The sequence below is a fragment of the Paramormyrops kingsleyae genome, chromosome 13, assembly GCF_048594095.1.
Source record: "Paramormyrops kingsleyae isolate MSU_618 chromosome 13, PKINGS_0.4, whole genome shotgun sequence".
NCBI lineage: Eukaryota > Metazoa > Chordata > Actinopteri > Osteoglossiformes > Mormyridae > Paramormyrops > Paramormyrops kingsleyae.
The window spans coordinates 29,905,882-29,924,797 of record NC_132809.1 but is presented as its reverse complement, the minus strand read 5'-3'; the positions used below and the strand labels follow the sequence as shown (position 1 = coordinate 29,924,797).

Genomic DNA, 18,916 nt, shown 5'->3' with positions numbered 1-18,916 from the left:
TATGCAACGAAAACGTAGATGATCGTGAAGTCCGTTGCTACGACATTAGTAACATGAAATAAGCCTTAGCATTAGCAGCACGGATTTCCGTCGTTTATTGCCTATGCTGATAAAGGGTAAAGGTTCACCCCTACTTACTGCTTTCTAACAGTGTGGTTCTTTCTCGTCTCGTAGGCTGAAAGGAGAGCTCGTTGTAGTCAAAATCCCTGGCGACTTCTGGCAGGAAGACATGTTGGGGGTGTAGCAGGAGCGGGACTCTGGTGTAGCCTGATTGGCAGGATGACTGGGCACCGGTGTCACTGTGACAGTGTGGCCTCATCCTCTTCTGAAGCCGTGTCAGAGTCACGGCACAGGCCTGGGCTAATGAGCCCGGCAGCGTGACAGAGGCCGTGTGGCGCCACCGGCGTTGCTGGGACGGCCTGCCGTCATGCCTGGCCTCCCCATCCCTCCCCATTCTTCTGCTGACGCTGAGCCGTCGCATCCCACCGCTATGCGCCCCTGTGTGTGTGTGGGGGGGGGGGGGGGGGGGGAATGCGCGAGGTGATCGACTTGGGCTCTGATCTTATTTTTATAACAGGTGACCCCCAAATGACTCCATCTGCTTCCTGTTTTCATGCATTTTTCATGAAGACCGTCCTTCCTGCTTTCACGCTTTAGCCCTCGGTAGACTTTGAACGTCCAGAGCTGAGTACCTGGTACCATTTCTATCACTTGCTTTGGGGACCAGTCAGGGCTGCACAAAGACATGGCCGGCCTTTGGAAACCTCCCCCAATCCAAACCAAAGCTACCATCATCTGCACTCAAGGGCCCCCTCTGATGTGTGGGCCCCTGAAACTCTCCTCTGGCCCCATAGGTAGTGACTAATAGAATTATAACAAGAATAATTAGAAAGTCTGCCCTGCATGACTGTTACCCCACCAGGGTGTATCCTGTGCCCCCCGTGCCTCCTGGGATAGGGGCATTACCAGACCTCTTTAAGATTCTCAGTCTTCTAACAGGACCGGGAAATTTCATTAAGTCAGCTCCATAAGCTGGGCTGACCTGGAGTGCACCAGTTCCGCAATAAGGCTTTGACCTTTTGGTTTCAAAACATTAATGGAAGTGGGGAAACATAACTGTGCACAGACAGCTTTTAATGCACTTCTTATTCAGCCGTGTTACTGAAAATCGGCGGTGTTTTCATACAGTGGTCCCAGGTTCTTGCGTAGTCTGTGTGAGCGTCACCGTGGGCGTAATGCAGCGGCTCCATCCATTATGATACATTTGGGATGTCTTTCACATCTCACGGGAAGTGAAGGTTTTCTGAATTTCCAGGTGGAAAATTTTGGGTTCACCAAAATCACTGAAAGTAACAATGACAACAAAGTCTACATAGTTTCTCTTGAAAGTAACTTGTTCTAATTATTGCATGGTGGCATGGTGGCAAATGGGCATGATATAGCTGTCTATGGTTTAGTGTCAGGATTTTAACACTCCTTGGTGTTAATTCGCTGGCTGCAGTTTGCAGGTAACGGCTGAGTGTAACCAGTATCCTTCTCCTTCCCAGACGCTGCCCACCACACAGTATGAGCTGGAGATCGTAGCCAAGGATATGGCAGGAAGCAACGTGGGATTATCGGGGACGACCACGGCCACCATCACTATCACCGATAAGAATGACCACGCCCCCGAGTTCACACACTCGCTGGTGAGCATTACCCGCCCCCACACTACTCCACTATGTTCACCGATTTCCTGTTTTTTGCTCACCTTATTCCTCCATGTCCTTTTCTCACAAACTGCACCCACTTAATCCAGCAGGACAGGCAGATATATCTCATGTTAAAAAATGCTGGGGGGGGGGGGGGGCCCTGGGCCATAAAATGCTGGAGTAACGACCAGGAAAAAAATTTGGTGCCCTCTGTAACTCGGTCCCCTATAACTATCCAGTGCATTAGTTTAGCTTTGACCGTCAAAATTACATGGGTTTACCAAAGAAAGGAAAAATTGGAGTCAAACTTCTGCAGTGGAGTGCACAAACTGTAGAGCGAAGTCTTATGGATAACTATCAATGCTAAGAAACACGGTTATTCGACTACTTTGTCCCATTTCCAGTCCGTATATTTGTTAACTTTGATAGCAGGAGACAGACGCCTGGCCATTAAAGCTACAAGCGCCACCTTCGTCTGTCCTGCTGCACGTTCAGCAGCTCAGGCCGTCCTGAGTGAGTCGAGGCCTCTATCTTTTGTTGTGGCCTCCGATATGCAAACAGCGGCTTCGGGACCGATCTGGGCCAATCAGCGCCGTTTGTCACGGACCGCGAGCGCTGGAGCCAACTGGCACCGCTTTGCAAACAAGCCCTTTGGGGCGGCGAACTGGGGGCGGGTCCGTGTGAGGAATGAGGCCTGTTTGCCGGGGAGCTCAGGGTGAAGTCAGTCACTCTGTCAGTGTTGCTATCTGCGATGGGTGTAGAGTGTCTGGAGGTCACGCCCCATCAGTACCGGTCCAAGCCCATGTGGTGCCCTAGGCGAGCTTCACCTCCGCCCCCCCCCCCATCCAAGACAAAGTGAAATTGGCTTGCTAAGTCAGCACCCCCTCAGACGATGGTGCCCTAGGCGGCCACTTTTATCACCTGATGGGTTGATAGGCACTGGGCCCCAGTGTCTGCACACAGAGTCTTCCAAAGCCTCCCAGTCTCCGACACGCATACAGGCGCACACAGACATTGAGAGAAAATACAGATATTTCTGGGGATCGTTCGTAGCTACAGATGTGATGTTTCTGTCAGGAACTGCTTCGTTGGCAATCTAGCAGAAAGAAAACGGAAAGTGAAGGAAGAAAAAAAGTATTAAAAAACGTAAGAGTGTTTAGTTGAGTGATTTCTAATGGAAATGCCTGGAGCTGTTTTCGGGGGTCTGCAGCCCTGCTCCCCTGCTGTTTCTGATCACGATGCACCGTCGTGTCAGAAAGGTCTGTAATAAAAATGCTTGTGAAGCTGAGGCCTCGTCGTAACACTTGTAAAAACTCCTCTTCCTGCGCGTTTCTTTTTACTAAGAGAAAAACAACTTTTTAAAAATTCCCGACAGCCGTTTTATGGTGGTGGGTTTTGTACAGTTTTTTTGTCCCCCGTGTCCTTTCCCTTTTTCTGTACAGCACTGTCCCCGCATTAACGCCAGCCTAGAGAGCACCACCATATCCCAGCATGCATCTGACCTTAGGAACACTGTCGTCAATTAGCCCATTAGCCACTAACTGTCATTGACGTTAATTACTTTTATTTTTCTACTATAGAGCAGCCTTCCTAAAAACTAGGGCCTTGAAGTGATGAAGAATGATGTGCTAGTATACTCAAAAAAATGTAATAATTATAATAATTAATGATGGAAAAAATGATGAAAGCAAGGCCGCTTATTAGCTGAACATTAGCTAATAAATGATCCAGTAGGTCCCTGCTCTGTGGTAAGACACTGGCCTGACTTGTGGATTTATGCTTATGTGTGTCTCATATGCAGGCTCCAGAAATATATTGGGGTCACCTTGTCTGTCTGTCTGTCTGTCTATCTATCTATCTATCTATCTATCTATCTATCTATCTATCTATCTATCTATCTATCATATAATTTAGTTATGATTTCAATGCATACTTGTGTCATTTCATCATGATTGTCACTTTAATAAAAAATTGTGTCACTAAATTAGATTAATCGTCATGCACTTCTGTTACTCATAAACAAAATACTTATATGAATAAGTAACACACTTTCCTTTTGGAGCCTAAAGATTGCTCTCTAACAGATTTGTTAGTTTATCACAAGTCTTACAAAAAGGTTCCCCCCAGTGATGGCTAATGTAGTTTCTTCAGATTATTGTATAATATCCATTCATCTTCTAGCTTCTTGTCTTGGGGCTGGACAGGATCACAGGATGATCTGGAGCCTGTTCTATGCAGGCCGGGGTACACACTGGACGTCATGCTTATCATAGGGTACAGACGTGCACCACAAGCAAATTAAGAAGGCAAATTAGCCCTACCTGCATGAGTTTGGACTGCGAGAGGAAACCTGCACAGCGCAGGAAGAAAATGCAAACTTTATTCACACACAAAGCACATGTGATATTCATGCTCCCAGCCCTGGAGGTGAGATGCAGCACTGTTATCAATTCTGCCACACCGCTGCCCACTAATGTTTGCTACGTGAATCCAAAAGCAATTATTACTGAAGATGCTTATTTACATAACCAGGCATTTGCAGGTACTTGCTAACTTTTGCAGTGCGTGATTCCTGCATGCGAATGTAAGAAAACAAGGCATTATATGAATAAATATGTATTAATTATGTGAAAATGTTCTTGGAACAAAAAATAATGGGAGACATTGAACAGACGTTGGACTAGTATGAACAGTTGGGATATCTGCTCTGGCTAGCTATCCAAGGGTATTACATCAGGGCCTTTTATGAGAGTTGTGCTGGCAGCCTTTGTGGTACAAGTTTATTTCCTTAACCATTTTCCTTCCTTGGAACTGATTCCATAACTAGGAGGTCAGTTTTCCTTCATCCAGACCAGCAGATGTGCCCAAGGCGTAGATCCATATTTAAACCCAGCTCTCCCTAATGCAGACGATGGTGAGCACTAAGACCCTGACTTGCTCCTGTTGGCTTCTCACACAGCAGAGAGTCTTCTGCCTCTGGTTGGGGCATTTGCACAGCGTTGCAAGTCAAATGACTTAGATTTGCATGCTAATGAGAGTGAAGACCTTGTGGTCTTGGACATGTTTTGACATTTTGCTTATCCTGTAAAAACATGTCGTTGAGAATAAAACATTCAACTCCGAACTTCAGTTATTTGGATCCTGGAACAGACAAGCAGCTCTCCTATAGGGTAAATTGTGATCCCGCGTTCTGTAAATGCCACCGACATTTGCTCTTGAGCCAAACGCTGACGTACTGTCCGCCAGTCGATTATGCAGGCACTTCATGGCCGCTTTATGGACTTGCGCGGCGCCTGCTCCGGTTCTCCGAGCTTCGCGGAACGTCAGGAGCAGTGTTGCAGCGTAGGAATAGAGCAGGAAGAGTGGGAGAAGGAGTCGCATCCGGACAGAGGCTTCAGTGCCTTGGATTGTGAGAATCCTCAATCAAAGCCAAGGTCTACCGTGTCCAGAATAGTGTTCTAGGCAGGGGTGGGGCCTCCGGGCGATTAAATCTGCCCATCAGGTCTCCTGACAATAAAATTTGACGGAGGGTGGGAGCCCCCCACAAGGGAGGTGGGGGGAGATCAATTGTGCCTGGATTCAGTTGTAGTTCGATCCAAATATGGACTGGAGTCTGCCACTTGGTGACCACTGGCTTAGAGTATTTTCTAAGCATGCTGGTGGATGGTGAAGATATTCATATTTTTATTTATCTGAATGTGAACTCCAGCGAAGACAGAAATGACAGAAATCCTAACCCATGATGGCGAATGCAGGCATCTGCTGATTTATGGTCGATGACATTTTTGATCGCACCTGGGGTTGAACCAGTCATTAGCTGACACCACAGATAGTCATTCTTCCCATGGCTGTCATTCAAGGCTCTCCACACTGATTAGTATTGGTTGATGACCCGCTTAATTAACCTTTTGTCCCTGTAAGAGGTTCAGCAGGATAGTTATGAGCAGCTTCAGGCTGTGAGTTCCTGTTTCATCAGGGCCGTTATCTGTATGACGTGTACAGATGGTCACAGACGCCCACCTTTCGCCATGCGGACGGTTCATTTATAAAGACCCTGTCGTTTATTTCTCATTCCGGCATTAATTCCTCACATGCTCTCAAAGATATACGAACAGGAATTCATAATGCCCCACAAATCAGTGTGCACAGCTAAGTAGCTGAGTTCCTCCTGCCTTTTGGAAATTGACAAGGGGAGACAAATGCTTTCCCGTTGATGCGGCTGATGAAAGGCCGCTCTCCGTGCCGACGTGATCCCGAGAGCCGCAGAGCTCTCCGCTTCCCAGCTGGGACTCTCCGAGCACCTTGACTCCCTGCGCGGTTGGAACATGCCTGTAGGCGAACACAATGTGCAGGCAGGAACGACACGAGGGTCCCTTTTAGAAGTCACTGAAGACGAGGCAAACATGACGTGTGAGGGAAATTATGGGCTGATTATTAAACCACTTTGGGGATATGAAATGTCCTCTATTCCTGCACCCTGTGTAATTCCATGGAAATCTGATTTGTTTTACTTGCATATAAGGACAAGATTCTCTAGCAAAGAAACAGTGGGTCAGAGGTGCTGGTCCTCTATTAGAAATTAACACAATATCTGCAGTGCTACTACGATATCTATCACCTTAATAACACAGCCACTCGCCCTTGGCCTGTAGATTAGTGCGTATTTCCACACTTTTATATTTAACTTTTATATTTAAGCCTTTGTGAAATGCAGTGAGGCTATTTTGAGACAACTCTGTACCTTAATATTAAGTGTTCGGCAAGTTAAATGCCAGTTTTAATAAGAAAAAAATATGTTGAGCTGGTCCCCCTTGGCATTCTGTTTACATGCAGATGGAATTAAGCTTGTATATGTCCTTTCCCCTTGAGAACAGCCGCTGAACGCTGCCTTGTTTCTTTAATACCTGGGTCGACCCACAGAAGCTCCGACATTCTTAACATGGCCTCTGTTTCCCTAGTGCCTTGATTACTCCTTTGGGCTTGACCACTGCCAAGGGCAGTTCTAGTGCTTTGGTGGGAGGCAAAGTTGGGCCATAATTCATATAAAGAGACCAACCTTTTCATCAGCCCCGTGGCCTGTGGCTCTGCCCCAATATTATCCCCTGACCACTGGTCCACACTGGGGCCCTGACCACTCTTATGTACTTAAAATTTGTTCCATACTGTCAGGCCACTATCATCATAGCCCCCAACATGCTGAATAATTCTCAGGGACAGTTCAAAAAGTCCAGTCATGATGTCCCTGTCCACCCAATCAGAATTGCCCGTAATAGTGATTGACAGCTCCGTCTCCTGGCCAGCAAAAATAATAATTCTGCTTACTGTAACAGCAAAGCCATGACAGTCCACTCCTGAGCCACACTTGAGCTTAGTCAGCATTTGCAGAAAGCCTGCTGTGAATTGGACCATTCCTCACTTAATCCCATTTGACAACCGGGGGATGCTGGAGGGAGCTGGGGGGGTGGGGGGTTTGACGTCTGAAGAGCATGCGGTGTGAGAGGGATGGGTAAACCCTTTGGGTCGGTTTATACTCGATGCTCATAATGGTTCTGCTACACATCATGGCCGCCACATGTTTACTGCGTTGACTCCATGCATCATCTGTGCAATTAAGCAAGGAATTAATGCTACGAATGCGCGAGACGCAGTACCACCAAAAATCTTGGGGGCAGTTTGGCTACCTTTTGTCACGGGACTGTGTGTTTATGTGTCGTACAGTTATGTTAAAGTAGCATCTGTTATTTTTATGTTTTGCCTTTTAAGAATGAGTGGCCGAAAGATCAAGATCAAGTCAAAACTGAATATTTTCGGAGGCAAGAAAGAAAATATTCCAATCACTCTTGTGCGTCTCTGTGTGCATTTTCAAAGTTTAATGGCAGTTTAAGTTTCTTCTGCTTCCGATTTCAATCTGAGATAAGAAAGCAGCACCATATGTACAGAGTACAATGAAATTCTAACTTGCCTGCTTTCATAAGCAATGCTATTTTTCATTACAGTTCATATATTTATATATCTTGCTGATAAAGTTTTACGTTTCGCTAGAACATTTATATTGTTATAGGAAACACTTAGCAAGCTTTGCAATTTTACTGACCGCTCCCTTTTAGGATTATCTAATATATGTTTAACATTAGTTTAAATTTTACCACCAAAACTTCTGCACCAACTCTACATACACTCTCCGAGCCAATCCTAATCATTTTATCCTTGCAGTTTAAATCACTCATAAATAGACGTGTTTGTGAGAAATTTATTTATTTTAAATTCATGTTTTGCTTTATAAATATTGCAATATTTATTGCAAAAAATTGATTTTTGATTCAATATAGTGCAGCTGTAATACTCAGTATGAAATACTGCTACAAAATATCTAGTAACATATAATACAACAGTCAACGTGAGATAGCAAATTGATGTGTGGCAGAGCGAAGTACCAGTATGTTGTGGAGCAGTGGTTATAATATAGAGAATGCTGCAGCCGTATTATAAAATTAGCAACTCAGCAAAGCTGGCACAGAGCGTACAACATTTCATGGCACAGCCCCATGCAAATAAGTGAAACTGGAAACAAAGGAGCAAACCAAGATGGCTTTCTCACATTTCCCCTAGTGGACATGATCTTTAATCCTTCAGATTGACATACTGTACAGTGTGCATGCAAGTGCAGTCAGCACCATCCCCAAGCATACTCATGGCGTAGCGTGACGTATAAACCGGCCCTCCGGCAGAGGGGTGCCTTTCTGGCAACCCAAGAATAAAGACACAAAAGAAGTCGATGAAAAATAGGTATGAGATGAAAGATACATAATAGTGCAAGCGCCATGACTGTGGACCAGGACACACACACACACACACACACACACACTTGTATGTTGTATCTTTGTGGGGTCTCTCCATTAATTTCTATGGTCAAAACCCCAATCCCAGAATTCACAATCTTTTATCCCCTACCCAAGCCTAATCTTAGCCATAAGTAACCAAACAAAATACAAGACAATTTGTTTGGCATTTTTGGTTTTTTGATTGCACTTTTTTTTTTTTTTGATAAAAAAAATGTCCCCAATGTGGGGACTAAAACAATGGTCCCCACAACGTCAACATAGCAAGTTTTTTATTGTATTGTGGGGACATTTGGTTACACATAACCAAATGCACACACATAGGACAGAATTTATAAATGTGACCTAGAACCTCCTCAAGGTTCTCTATGAAGGGACCTCAGACGGCCTGAATAGGTATTAGCAGGGGTGGAACTTAAGAAATTTTATTAGCCAATTGGGCTCGTTCAGTCAAAAAAAAAAAAGTCCAACATGCAATGTGTCTAACTAGCCAGCACGCTAGTCCTCGGTTATTTTGTATTCGCCCTTTGTCTAAATTACCCGCCTCGATCTAGTGGGAACAGCAGTCTGCTGTTACCCGAGACCCAGTGCCCACGCTGTGGCCCTCGAGCTGATTATCTAGCGTCTGGCCGTTTCCTCCAGCTGCCCTCAGTCCTCACGGCTCCGGGGGAGAAGCGACATTAAATGCACCGAGTGCATTTTATTATCCCATTGATGAGAGAGCTGTCATTCAGTGCAATTACATGCACACTGAGAGACTTTTAAACGAACTTTTAAAATACATGTAAACATGTTGTCCCCCCCCAGGCTTTGACCCGGAATTAACAGAGGAAGCCAGTACACAGAAGAAGCTTGGAGCATAGCAGAGGACGTACAGCATGTACAATGTACAGCGTTGTAAAGTTGTCAATTTCACTGTTCAACTAAAGGGCACTTTTCCACTGCACCAGGTACCCTACTTTTGGTACTGTACTTCAAGAAGGTACCAAAAGTGCGGTACTTCAAGGTGTTGGTTTTACACTGGCATAAAAACTGGTACCCTGTTATGCTACCCTGATCTTATTGTATCCGTTCTTCAGACCAGATGTATACTGGGACAAGGACAGTAGTCCGATTAAATGGCATAGCTATTACCATAGCTCAACTTAGCTGTGCATGTAAGCATACTGACTGAGGTAGAATCTGTTTGGCACCCTATGACAGGAAGGGCACCATAACTTAGGTGTGATTCAGGGAGCTTTCCTTGCAAAGTGTGATTTTCTTCGTCCCTCACTTCTTCTTCAGAGTGGCAAGGTGGCTCTGGGGTTAGATCTTACCCATCTGCGGTTGGCCATGCTGTTCTCTCTGTGTGGAGTTTGATGTTCTCCCTGTGTTCCTTTGAGGTATTGCAATTTTCTCCTACTTTCCAAAGACACCCAGATACTGTAGGTGAATCAGCATCTCTAAATTGCATTGTTAGCAGGTCATTATGAGTGAGTGTGAGCCCTGCTATTTACTGGCATCCCTAACCCTAAACCTAACCCTAACCCTAACCCTGCCTGGGACAGGCCCCTGACCCCAGCTCGCCACTTCATAAGGGCTTGGAAGATGGATGACTACTTCTCCAGACATGCAGTTGCATTTTTATCTTTTTTGATCTTTTTTTTTGATTGTTTTAATATACTGAAATGTGATCTTCTGTGTCAAGCCATTTAAGTAAAAATATCAGGCTGTGTTTTCACTCAGCTCTGACTCTCAGCGTTTTTGCACATCGGGATCTTTGAGTAGAAAAAAAATATATATTTAGCTGCTGTCATTGTTTTGTGTATTTGTTTTGAAAAAAAAAGAAACCTTAAAGAAAGTCCCTGCAAAAGGGACGGTTTTGTTGAAGTCGGCGGGTAATCCCCGCTGTGTTTACAAACCGCTCATGATGGACTGTGATGCTGGAATCCCCCTCGTCAGGCTCCAAAGCAGTTTGGGAGCGAGGAAGGTATTACTCACTGTCATTAGACCGAGGGCGCTCGTTCGCTCACCGCTGCATAGACGCCGGTGTGCTTAAGGCAGAGCTTGTGTTTTTTGTTAAACATGAAAACGAGCAATAATACCTCTCCTCAAAGCCTTTATCTGGGGCTGCAGGCTCTGAAGAGGCAATGAGCTCTCACACACAATGAGCGACGCCTGTTTGCTCTGCCATTAGCCTTGGCAAAATAACAGCACTGCCCCTTTAATTTATGCTAATGAGCATTTTCGAAACTGTAGGGGGTACCGGGAACAATTGCTGTTAAATGGACTTTTAACACACTTCAACAACTCCGGGTATACTGCCCCACAAAGGCAAATCACCGTAACTACACTGACAAACACTGAACAAGGCTGCTTTGCCTTGACTTTAGTGTGAATTTTGTAGTTCCTGTAATTTTCACATTCTGTTTTCTTTAAAACCAAACATAGTTGACCTAAGATATTTTGCAACAAGATAAAACATAGACCAAGAGACTTGATTTTGGTCGCAACTCAGTTTTGCTAGACTATGCAGTTACTGTGTTTAGCCTTTATGGGGCAATATACCTCCCTCCACTTCTGCTTGCTTAAGGCTCCCAGCCACATCTCTGATCCTTATGAAACATGTCATGCTAAAAGTACACAAATTAATGAGCAAATAGACTCCAGTTTCAGTTCAGCAATTGTCCCCACTAACCCGTAATGGCTGCTTTGGTGAATGTGTCACATGCAAAAAGCAGCCTGCACAGAAGCATAAAGGAATTTGGTGAGAAGCCTGTCAGCATAGATACTATGCCTGTCCATCAGGTTCTTGATCATGACCAAGTCAGTTATAAGCACTGTTTGCTTTTGCTAATATGCTATTTGCTGCTAGTTTTTGGCAGTACAGTGCCTCGTTGGGTAATTCTGTGGCCTCACTCCCAGATGCGCCACAATTTACACGTTTCCTGCCAGCACTAAAAGTGGGCTGACATCTCATCCTGAGTGTCAGTGCGCTACCTCAATGTTTCCCAACCCAGTCATCGAGTAAGGAGCTGGGAGAGATCAAAAATGTGGACTGTCCGGCAGGGAGCTGGGAGAGATCAAAAATGTGGACTGTCTGGCAGGGAGCTGGGAGAGATCAAAAATGTGGACTGTCCGGCAGGGAGCTGGGAGGGAGTAAAACTATGGACTGTCTGGGGACCACAAGGGTCAGGCTGGGAAACACTACTCTACCTCATGCCCTCTGCTTCCTGGCACACTGAAGCCCTGCATTGGATAAGCAGTTATGGAAGAAAGTAGGATATATAAGTGTTTCGATGCAGGACTGCTGACCGTATTCACAGTCATTTATCAGTTAATGGTGAGATGATGGCGTGCCTTTTAATTTCCGTTTAAGCCAGGCTTTGCCTACAGATTATGGTAGTGGGAAGCTTCGGTGTGAACTTTTGACTATTTTAGTTTAAAAAAACAAACTGATGCCCTGCAGATGAATTGAGGATTATCTTGTGCAGGGGGCGGATTTATTTATATGTCATTGCGGCCCAGATACGCCAGACGTAGACAAGAAATAGTCTACGTGCCACAGAGAAATATGACCATAATATTATTATGACACAAATGAGCCACATGGATCTGATGGTGGAATTAGTATAAGAACAGATGTCACTGCTGCTCTGTACTGTATCGTTTTATCATACATTATCCCATTCAGATTCCCACTGGATATCTGTTTTCTCCAAATCGTTATCGCCAGTGTTGTGGGAGTGCAGATAGCAACAGAATTTATCTTTCGCCCCTTACAGAGATGCTTACAGAAAAAAATAAATCTGATCTCTGAGCAGATGAGTTCTCCGTTATCCTCCTGGCCCCTCTCACGTCATGTCAGTGGATCTCCCATACGCCCCCCCTTCCCGCATCCTGTGCTGTCCCGGCCCTCTTCGCTCCGCCGCTCACTTAGGATGCGTTTCCCAGCAGTCGTGGACTGGCCATCTGGCATACTGGGCGCTTTCTCAGCAAGCCGATGGGCTTGCGGGCCTCTCGGCGAAATGTGTCGTGGGGGATCTCACACAGATGCCCTGCATGATTTTGCGGCGTGCTTCCGTTTGATTGTCGATTAATGGAGGCCTGGCTTAATTTCACCCGATTACTGCGGTTTAATCACCCTTTCCTGCCGGGAGAGCCATTCCGCGACAGCCAGCAGAGAGAGAGACAGCCCATACATCCGTCACTTTTCCTTTGTTTTAATCGGCAAGCCAATAAGTCATTTATCTTGCCTAATTGTCGCCGTTCATCCCGCAGAGTGTCATGGGGTGGACTGTGATGGATGGTTGATGACTGTTATTGTAATCATAAGCCACGGCTGTATGAATGTTTTCCAGTTATTAAGCTTTGGGCTGTGATATGCCCCATGGCACCCCCTGGTGGACTCGAGCACTGCGATGACGTTCTACTGGTGTCCCGGCCCAACGACCGGTCTGGCGACTCATTTATAACCTAGATGGCTACCTGTGGTCAGAATGGCCATTAGAGCCATAGGGGATGGTGATTGGAGCTGGGACTTTATAAGACTGTGGGTCTAACAGGCGGTGGGGGGGCAGAAGGACCAAGCACACAGGAACAGGCATGCGGGGTCAGACAGCACCGTTTGGGTCCGACCGTCACAGGCTGAGAGACGCGCCTTTGATATTATTTGTAATTATGCATGGGTGACTGGACGTCTTGTCACCACGCTGTTTGCATCGGGATGGACGGCTGTCCCTCCCGTGACACCCTGCGGGGGTGCCCAGTGTGCCCTGTTATTTGTCACTCATGAGAGACGCGACACACACACACACACACACACATACACACACACACTCCACTTAACACGGATGTCTTGAGCACGCTTTAAATTCCAGTTGCGTGTAACAGCAGCACACGAGGCCCCCGGAGAGGGTTGCGCCTCGCTGTCACTGTCTCCGGTGTCGCCGCGGAGACAGGCTCGCCGGCACGGAGACAGGTGTTCCCTGGGGAATCCTTAGAGCCATTAACGTACCGCATCCCTGGGACAGCCGCGTCACGTTTAAAGGGACAGATGGTCCAAATGAGATAATGATAATGCTTTATTTAAGAGAGAAAAAAAGAGAAACGGTTGGGGGGAAGAGAGGGAGGGAGGGAGGGAGGGAAGGAGTGCGGACGGCTTGGGAAATTGCTTTATGACACTCGAGTTCCACCCTCCCCTTCACGTCTCACTCCGTCTTCACCGCTGTTGGGCACCTCTCACGGCTACACTGCTCACGTGCCTTTTACTCTCCGGGAAAAAAGAATAAATTTCTCACACCAAGAAATTTTACATCTTTGTTAATTTCTACTCCTCCACTAGAGTCACACCAGGGGCTTGCTTTCTGTTACATTCTCTTCTGTTCTCCTCTCTTCTCTTCTGGTTCTTTCTTCTTTCCTTCCTTTTCCAGGATACTTATAACCCGTGGGGAGGGGCTGTCAAATTCCGCGCAAAGTGGGATTTCTTTGTTTGAGAAGTGCGACCGCTCGCGGGGGGTCGCGGTGCGGGGAAGGGGCGCTAGGCGTTTCACGCCGGCGTGTCTTTCTGTTCGGAAGGAGTCATTCATTCGTTGCATTGTCTGAAAATGGAGGGCCGCTGGCAGGGGAGGAAGCGGGGAGTGGGTTTGGCATGGTGTGGCGAGTTTATTTCCGTGTTCCTTTCTTTTCTAACCTCTTCCTATTCTGCTTTTGGGTCACCCTGCACCGGCTGGGCTGTACCCATGCATCCACGCAATTACGTAGGCTGGTCAGAGAGTATCGCCCAGAAGGACTTCACACATGGTCTGTGGAGAACAAGCCTGCACCTTCCTTCTCAGATGCACAGATGAAAGGCATTACATTAACGGATGTAATTAAATAGTGAATTCTCTGCCATGCGCCCAGCCGGGTCTCTAAGTAAGGCCTGTTATTCCTCTGCCCCATCTGACTTTGGGGCGAGCTGGTTATTTCTCGCACACAGGCGAATTGGGGTTTTATCAGTGGCATGGCAGGGGTTCAGTATCAACAACCCACAAAGATTGAATATATCCATCTTACCGCTTCGCTGCCTAGGATGATTAAATGAAACGCAGTGCTTGGTGCGGTCTGACCGGTGTGTGTGGGTGAGTGAGACCACGTGCCGTTTGGTTCCGACGGCCCGGTTGAGTGTACACTCATTCCCATCGCTGGCCTCGCCCCTTGATGAATGCTCGATGGGGGTGCGTCAGTTCCACCTCCCCTTCTATCCGCCGCCCTGCCGATGGCACATCGATGTCACCGACCATCTCGGAGATCACCCCCACGCAGTAGATAAGCCCGACCACCAGTGGGCGATCTGAGGCACTCCACGTCATCCCAGCTGTACCACATTCTCATACACAGTAGCGGTGTTTACCGCCATTCGAACCATGAATTTCCATGGCGTCTGCACACAGGGGATGGGAGGAGGGAGATGACAAACACGGGCTTGGAGCCCACAGTGTGGTATGGCTTTTACTCCAGACTTACAGTGTCTTACATTGCAGTGAAATCGAGTGTGATACAGAAAAGATTTAGGTTTATATCTCGCTGTCAGAATTCTTCATAGTTCGTAATCACCTTTTAAGAGCCCCTGAAGTGTCTCACAGATAACCTTTAAAGTTTATGTGCAGTTTATTTTTTTCATTCTACATTAAAGAAACTTCAACACGTTAAACCAATGGAAACTGTGTTGGAAGACCGAACCATGGCTGTGTAAGTCGAGTATAATGAGGTAGCTAAAACTTTACTTTCAGTAAAAGGACTTTCCCTTTTCAGCGGAGCCGTGCTGTCCTTTAGCTCTGTAATTAAAGATTTTAATTAACTACTGTTCCCCGTACACCTTTGTGTAAAGTAAAACTTTTGTTTGCTGGGCAGCTGCTGGAATGCACTGCAGCGGTGTGTGCAGTGATGGCTAACACACACGTTTCAAATGATAATTGGAAATCGTACTTATTAGGAGTCAGGCAGTTGTTTCCAATTAATGGAGACCCTAAGAATGGACTGTCTCCACAGCGTAGTTTTCAGGAGTTTCAAGCTCCTGCTGACACCTGGGCGAATCGATTCGTGCTGCTACAGTTTTCCTCCCCTTTCCATGCATAATTGTCTTCTCTAATCAGCCTGCTCTCCTCGCGATGCATCTGTGCTATAGTCTATGGCCGTTCAGGATTCTAATGATTCGCGCAGTTGTATTTTCAATAGCTTAACATCGTTAGGGGAGTTTTTGTACCAGGTACTCGATGTTCTTTATTGTTTGGTTCAGGAGTGCTGGGAGCTGAGGGGGAGCAAAAATGTGGACCGTCTGGGGTCCCTGAGGACTGGGCTAAGAATCACTGCTCTAACCCCTCAAGCTCACATTCAAAGAACAGGAACCGGCGCCCAAACCTCGGCTGCTTATCTCACCCCCAGCCACTCCTGAACCTTCATTTCCTGGTTTCTAATCTGCTGATGAAGGATAAAGACCATCAGCAGGTGTGATGGCTTCAGTAGAACCTAGGATGACATTCACGTACCCCGCCCAGGATGACGTCCCGCCCAGAAGCTCACGGGAGGTGTGCAGGACTCGCTAACCAACACAAGCTTATCCTGCTGTCCTGTGTTGAGGGGTGGGCCTCTGAATGGGATAATTGGCCAGATTTTAAGGGGGACGGGGAGAGTAAAAATAAAACATCCGTGAAAAGGGTTATTAAAAACCTTCATGTGTAAAACATGCTTTGTTCATTAATGATTCATCTGCCTTCCTAAGCACTGCAATCTTCACACTTTATAAAACATTGAAGGGTCCAAGGAGCAGGCGATCTCTCCAGGATCCCCGAGCCAGCAGACGTGCCTCCATGCCCTGTTACTGGGCTGGTCACCCAGCCTCCTCCCTCCACGTGTGACGCAGACGCAGCTCTGCGTTCCTGTGCAGTCAAAGGGTTAAGAGCTGTGAGATCCCATTTTAGATTTTACATCCAAAACCCAATTTCAGGGAGGACACCAGGGTTAGATAAAGCTCTGAATAAGGTACATTTGCCCTGTATAAGAGAATGTTAAATGGGTAAATGCCAACATCTTCAGCTTGGTGAGAGCTTACGTCAAAGGCAGCAGTTTTTATGCTGTTTTATTGTTTGAAAAGAGAAGCATAATATTATTCATTATATTATCCCTGAGAGATTACTGAAGTAGTAGGTTGTATGCAACTGGGAGTAGGTGGCAAAGCTGGTGGCGGGGTGGGGGGGGGGGGGGTGCCCTGTTAACTGAAATCACACCGACGATATTGAGGAGGTACGGAAGGTGATGGAGCACCTACCAAGCACTGCATGAGCCTGGATCTGACCAGGGGTGTGTGCACAAGCACCTGCTTTTATGTTGGGACAGGGTAAGGCAGCGAAAACTGCAAACCAGAGTCACTGTGTGGCACGGAAATCAATAGTCGGAATAGATCGTGTCACTTCCTGCAAAGATGTTAATGCCAGGCGTCACCATGCATTCATTTGGTTGCTTGTATTTCACAGATCCCTCTCTCCCTCTCTCATCGCAATTCCCATCCCTCCCTCCCCATGTTTGATTCTTTCAGACATATTCTCCGTCATCCCAGGCTCCAGTCTAAGGCTCTGAAGTAGTAAAGACACGGGTGTGTGATCTGGAGGATGCGGGTGCCAGACTGGGTCCTGCTGCGAGCTGAGAGAATTACCCAAATATCAAGCAGTATAAATGGGCAAAATTGGAAGCTGTTTTAGAGAAAAGTGGCCAATAAATAACTGCAGGTCTGGGTGAACTTGCAGTGGGAAGTATTGCTTATTTTAGACCCTGTATCTCTCTAAATTCCTGAATTGCTGCTGTTACGCATGTTCCTTTGCTGGCAGTAAATAAAACTCACCCTAGAAGCTGCTTCACTTCCGAAGGCTGCTATCACAAACATCAAAATACCCCAGAGATGGCGAAGATGATCTTCTCAGCAATTTTCTATTTGTGCGCCTTGGAGCCTCCTCAGAACCGGGAAACAACTTCCTTTAGCTAGTTATGACTGCCGGGTACTTACCTCCTCTCCCTCTGAATTCCCACAGAAGGTTCCCTCAAAGATTTCCTGTGTTAACATCAGCAATTAACAGTTCTGCTGAGAACAGTGCCTGTAGTTCTGCGCATGGAGTTTCCTTTCGACAGTGGATCAAATCTCATAAGAATTGTCATGTTTTCACTTAATGCCACGTTTTGAAACATCACTTGGAAAAGGCCGCTTAATCAATGACTCGACCGGCCGATCGAACCTAATTTCACACGGAAATTGTTCACATGCAAGTTGTCACGGAACGTTTTCCAGGGGGCGCCTAAAAACAGACGAACGGTCTGCGTATTACGCGGAAGGCAATCTGAGTAATGCTCCTACGAAACGTGGTCTAAAAATACACAAATCAGAAATATAAGCGTGAGAAAGGCATGCCGCTTGATAGTGGCTGATAGCAAATGGGCTGCCAGTCGTGCCCAGGAGAGATCAGACGGGGAGATGATGAGTGTATCTCATAGGTCCTCCAGGTTCTGCGGCAGGAACCTGCCAGCACATCAGTGTTGGTTAAGCATGGAAAACAACATCCTTGTCACCTAGGTACCTTCTTGGCCCAGTTGCAAATTATGCTTTACCAGTGCGTCATTCACCCCATCCCTGCTCCATCCCTGCTCCATCCCTCCCCCTACATCCTTTTATTTCACCAGCTGCGGCGTCTTACCCTTTTTTACCACCTCCCAGGGCTGAAAAGTGTTTACATGTTGCTTCAGCCACGGCGGTCGCCGGCAGAACAGACAGACCTCATCAGACCTGTGTTTAATCTCCACAAAGAACACTTGACATTCAGTTATTTTTTTTTTTATTTAAAGAAAAGGAAGTCTAGAGAAGAGAGATCACTGCACGTTTGAAGGGGACTGTTTCTGAAGAGAGGAAACAAAAGAACGCTTGCATTCCAGTTTTAAGGTTTATCGGCGCGATTTCCTCATGCTCGGCTCTGCGGGCGGGCTGTCAGCTTGTGGGGGGGGGGGGGCTCACGCGTGCCGCCAGCTGATTATGTAGAAAAACAGGGTGCCAGTCATGTTATTTCCCCCCTTTCTTTCCGCAGCATCTCGCATAAAAGGCACCAAGGCGTATTAATGTCAGAACGCGATCCGGCGCTCATCTCCGTTCAGCTCCGTCGCGGTTGATTTCGAGTCGTGTGGCGCGCACAGACGCTTTTTTTCATTGAGGTCTTTCCGGAAAAGAAAAGTTCAGAGAGTGAAGCAAATGCGGGATTTAAAGATTGAAAGGGTTCTACCTCACCTCGTCACGGAGCTAACACCGCACAGGCGGGAACAGGAACCGGTTTGTCTGTCGCACGCTGCCCGTTTTATTTTTTGTCTGCTGGCCGCAGAACTGCGAATCAT

General features: G+C 46.7%; 1 protein-coding gene across 1 annotated transcript in view; it reads left to right on the top strand.

Moving 5' to 3' along the window:
• Positions 1-18,916, top strand: part of cdh13 (cadherin 13, H-cadherin (heart)) — a 327,823-nt gene that overhangs the window by 258,559 nt on the left and 50,348 nt on the right. Inside the window, exon 8 of the mRNA XM_072698600.1 lies at positions 1,548-1,688. Within this exon, the coding sequence (XP_072554701.1) occupies positions 1,548-1,688 (141 nt within the window). The remainder of the gene's footprint in view (positions 1-1,547; positions 1,689-18,916) is intronic.